Source organism: Oncorhynchus nerka, linkage group LG7, assembly GCF_034236695.1.
Source record: "Oncorhynchus nerka isolate Pitt River linkage group LG7, Oner_Uvic_2.0, whole genome shotgun sequence".
Taxonomy (NCBI): domain Eukaryota; kingdom Metazoa; phylum Chordata; class Actinopteri; order Salmoniformes; family Salmonidae; genus Oncorhynchus; species Oncorhynchus nerka.
The window spans coordinates 49248930-49254121 of NC_088402.1; the positions used below are offsets into that span (position 1 = coordinate 49248930).

Sequence of the window (5192 nt, forward strand, 5' to 3'; positions counted from 1 at the left end):
TTTTTTACAAGAAAGATATTAATTGTTTTGAGACTACTTTACGTTAACATTTTGTAATCAACTTGATTCGGGTGGGCCAATGTGATTCTTTTTGTCATCTTAATGACTTTGCCCTCCATTCCAGATGACACAATCCAAAGTCCTATGTATTTGTCATAACCTGGTTTACAACAGCTGGTCTTATTCTCTAAGTTGGTGTTTACGCAACCCCATCTCCTGCTTTATAATTATACTGTTTAAATATAGAGTAAACCTGCATCTGTAGAAATTGTATTCCTACACAGTTACACCATGGGTATGGTACTGATTTGATAAATCAATACATTTAGCAGTACAGAACTGGTCAATAGATTTAGAAGTTTTGTGCTTCAGATAGTCTTGACTTTTCTCAACTTACAATTCAATCCCTTAGGACAGCACTACTAACTCCCATGAATGCCAATTATGAAACCCGCATCAAATCATTCCTAACTTTTGTCAACAGCATCTTGCTTGACAGTGATGCATTCTGGTAATAACCATTTTAAGGAGTCGCTTGGGATTGACTCTGAGGAGAATGTGAAATGTCACTGGGTCCCCTAAGCCCCCACGATAAGATGTTTATCTGTAGAACTCTACAGGTCCCAAGTCAGCAGTGATCTGTTGAGAGCCTGCAGACTTCACTAATAAACATGAACTCGTACCCAAATGTTGGTCCCTTTACTGTACCTTGGTTCTTGACATTTAGGCTGGGACCCTTGAGTACATCATCCTATGTATGCATCTTATGTTCTATCACCAGTGGGTGACTTGTTTTCTACACCAGTGACTATAAGAAACCCTTCAGCCCCCTTCAAAGAGGGGTAAGACATTTCTCATCCATTTTCAAGGAACCACAATGGTTAACAGTAGCCATGTGTTCTTTATCATGATCTTTTTCTTGATTCATTTCATTGCACATCTGTACTTAATGCATCTTCCTTTATCGTGTTTTGGAGACAACGCTACGATAGTGTCTGCTCTTCACACACCTTAGAGGTAGCAGTGAGAGAGAGGTAACAGGTTCATCGTTGGTGTTTGGTTCTCTGGTTCTTCACCAGAGGCCACAGGGATGACTAGCAACTTCTCCTCCCCCAGTGGGCGAAGAGACTTCTTTGAGGAGGCTTTGTTCAAGAACCTCGCAGTGGTTCTGTTTGGCCTTGTTATTAACTATATCAATGGGACCTTGTTGTACACCTTCTTCACCAATGTGACCTTCCACAGCGACGCCAGGTACATCCTGTACATGCAGCTGATCATCAATGACAGCATCAAGATGTCTTTCATTGTGCTCTTGCTTGTCATGTCATATGTCTGCCCTTTCCTAAATGTGTCTGTGTGTATAATTCTGATTCTAATAGGAAGCAACACTCATAAGAATGCTCCTCTGAACTTGGCAATCATGTCTATTGAACGCTTTGTAGCCATCTGTCATCCTTTACAGCACCCTCTGATCTGCACAGTGAGTAGGACCTATGCGCTCATCGCCTGTATTTGGGTTGTAGGGGCCTTCCCTGGGTTCATAGATGTCATTATCGCCTTTGTCTTAAAGCCTTTGTCATTTTTCACTACCGGTAGGATGTGCTATCATCAGAATGTCTTTGACTCAGTTCACAATTATAACAACAACTATGCCGCCAATATCCTTTACATGTGCTTTGTGTGGATCACATTGATCTACACTTACTTTAGGGTGATGCTTTCAGCCAAAGCTGCAACCTCCGATCCAGTTTCAGCCAGAAAAGCCCAGATTACTATACTACTGCATGGGGTGCAGCTGCTACTCTGTATGCTATCCTACGTCACTCCTGTCATGGACACTACCCTCATCATCCTCTTCCCCAACTTCCGCTCCATCATACTGTTCTGCAATAACATCATAACTAACATGTTACCCCAGCTGCTCAGCCCTCTCATCTACGGTCTACGAGATCAGAAGTTTAAGAAGCACATGAAGGGTTCTCTTCTTTGTATGAAAACCAATCCGGTGGTGAAACCTAACTGAAACCTAAAGCACTCAGGGCTTATTCAGTGGGGTAAACCAGTGCAACATGTACAACATTGCAACTAGACATTTATTTCTACTGCACTTACATGAATGTTGTCAGGTGCAGTGCTCCACTTGTTGCATGATACCTGCAGTTGAAAGAGCCAATGGTGAAATAATGTAGTCGTGAGTTTAAACATGTGCAATTATTGCTATACTGCACACCTAAGTAATAAACCATCTGCTCTGTAATCTGGTATTGCCCTTTATCAAGGACAGCAGGTAATACTTATTGCTTACATACAGAACATTTCATTAAATTGTGTTACTGACCATTAATGTGTTACTTTTAAATGCAGCATGAGCCAAGGTGTTTCAATTGGTACCTGTACCTATCGGTTCGTTTGAATGTCTCCATGATGTTATTATTGGAACATTCAGAAACTATTCCCATCTCAATATGATCCCCTCTTGCCTCTAGTTTGTTTTCACCTTTGAAAGATCCCATTGGGGTATTAGGCTATTATCAACATTAACTACTTCTCCAAGGAATTAGTCGCATCACAATCCTTACCACAATTTCACACTTGACACACTTGTTTTGAACTATTCATTGATCTATAACAGAAATTGAAGGGGATTTCATTCCACAGATCCACAACAAATGAGACGTGATACACAGGTTTAAAGCACAAAATATGACTCTTCCTTACATTTTAACACTGGTAGAATAAACATAACCCACTGTAAACAGCATGATTTTATTTTCACATATGCACAACTGTTCAAAAGTTTGGGGTCACTTGGTTTTTGAAAGAAAAGCACAAAAAAAGTGGTCCATTTAAAATAACAAAATTGATCAGAAATACAGAGTAGACTATTGTAGCTGGAAACAGATGATTTTGAATGAAATATCTACATATGCGTACAGAGGCCCATTATCAGCATCCATCACTCCTGTGTTCCAATGGCACTAATTGATCATTAGAAAACACTTTTGCAATTATGTTAGCACAGATAAACTGTTGTGCTAATTAAAGCAGCAATAAAACTGGCCTTTAGACTAGCTGAGTATCTGGAGCATCAGAATTTGTGGGTTCGATTACAGGCTCAAAATGGCTAGAAACAAAGCACTTTCTTCTGAAACTCGTCATTCTATTCTTGTTCTGAGAAATTGCCAAGAAACTGAAGAACTTGTACAACGCTGTATACTACTCCCTTCACAGAACAGTGCAAACTGGCTCTAACCAGACTAGAAAGAGGAGTGGGAGGCCCCGGTGCACAACTGAGCAAGAGGACACGTACATTAAGAGTGTCTAGTTTGAGAAACAGACACCTCACAAGTCCTCAACTGGCAGCTTCATTAAATGGTACCCGCAAAACACCAGCCTCAACGTCAACAGTGAAGAGGTGACTCCAAGATGCTGGCCTTCTAGGCAGAGTTCCTCTGTCCACTGTCTGTGTTCTTTTGCCCATCTTAATCATTTTTTTTATTGGCCAGATATGGCTTTATCTTTGCAACTCTGCCACGAAGACCAGCATCCCGGAGTCGCCTCTTCCAGGCCAGTCCTAAGATAAAAGACTAAAGGTAACAGACAAAATTAGCAAGCCTGTGAGCTATCTAGTGATTACCTCCTCCCTCCAACTGTACTACGAACCTGAGGCACAGCAGACATGTAGTAGCCTGCCTGCTGGTAGGAGTCGATAACTGGGCTGGGCATGGTCCCGACGGTGCCCAGCCTCTTCATGTACTTGTTACTCCCCTCCTCGCACTGAGCTAGAGCCATGTACAGCGGCTTGGTGGCCATGATGGGGCTGTTCATCTCAGTCACCGTTCATCTCGTTCACCTTTGTGATACATCATTGGATGGCTACTTATGATAAAGTATGGGTATTACTACCTTGGCACCTGTGATGGTGATGTAAGGGGCAAACTCCTTCCTGAGTTTCGCAAGTTCTTGATGTACAAATTGACCCACTGAATCAACACAAAACACTTCTTCCAATTAATTTAGGTTAAAGACATTTTTCTTCATGACACAGGTGTGTGCATTTCCCCATAGTACCTGATAGTGGTGGATGCGTTCCTGTTTCATCAGCTTAAACTTCCGTTTCAGCTCCCCCTGTTGCGCAATCCTCTTCTGAGCATGGCTCACGTACAAAACTCGACCAGGAACGAGTTCTTTCCCATTCATCTCCTCAACTGCCTAAAAGCAGTCAAAGTCGACTCAAAAAGCCCAATTTTAAATGTCATGTTCCCAATTTTCACATTATAATGACATCATGCTGGTTGATGAAGAGATTACACATAAGGGAGCAACTTCAGGGTAGTATTGGTTTCCATAGTTTACAAATCCAAGAGACCGGACCCTTTCTTACATCATCAACCGTACACTGAGGGTCCTGCCTGGGATACCAAGAACATAAAGAAGCCTATACAGTGCCTTCGAAAAGTGTTCAGACCCCTTGATGTTTTCTACATTTTGTTACGTTACAGCCTTATTCTAAAATGGATTAAATAAAAGAAAATCATCAGCAAACTACACACAATATCCAATCATGTCAAAGCGAAAACAGGTTGACATTTTTGCAAATGTATTAAAAATAAAAACAGATACCTTATTTACATAAGTATTCAGACCCATTGCAATGAGATTCGAAATTGAGTTCAGGTGCATCCTGTTTCCATTGATCATCCTTGAGATGTATCTACAACTTGATTGGAGTCCACCTGCGGTAAATTCAATTGATTGGATGTGATTTGGAAAGGCACACACCTGTGTATGTAAGGTCCCAGAGTTGACAGTGCATGTCAGAGCAAAAATCAAGCCATGAGGTCGAAGGAATTGTCCGTAGAGCTCAGAAACGGGATCGTGTCGAGGCACAGCTCTGGGGAATGGTACCAAATAAGGTTCACCTTCCAACAGGACAACGACCCTAAGCACACAGCCAAGACTTCGGGACATGTCTCTGAATGTCCTAGAGTGACCCAGCCAGAACCAGGACTTGAACCCGATCGAACATCTCTGGAGAGACCTGAAAATAGCTGTGCAGTAACGCTCCCCATCCAACCTGACAGAGCTTGAGAGGATCTGCAGAGAAGAATGGGAGAAACTCCCCAAATACAGGTGTGCCAAGCTTGTAGTGTCATACCTAAGAACAATCAATACTGTAATCGCTGCCAAAG

The 5192-nt window shown here is 41.9% G+C and overlaps 1 protein-coding gene across 1 annotated transcript; it reads left to right on the forward strand.

The window, feature by feature from the left end:
* Positions 1-85: 85 nt before the first annotated feature.
* Positions 86-2646, forward strand: LOC115131837 (odorant receptor 131-2-like). The gene has a single exon (XM_029663866.2). It carries the CDS (start codon positions 1091-1093, stop codon positions 2021-2023), a length of 933 nt encoding a protein of 310 aa, XP_029519726.1. The 5' UTR covers positions 86-1090; the 3' UTR covers positions 2024-2646.
* The last annotated feature ends 2546 nt before the right edge of the window (positions 2647-5192 follow it).

Coding starts and splice junctions, on each gene's coding strand:
- LOC115131837 (XM_029663866.2), top strand. CDS start 1,091: ATGACTAGCAACTTCTCCTCCCCCAGTGGGCGAAGAGACTTCTTTGAG.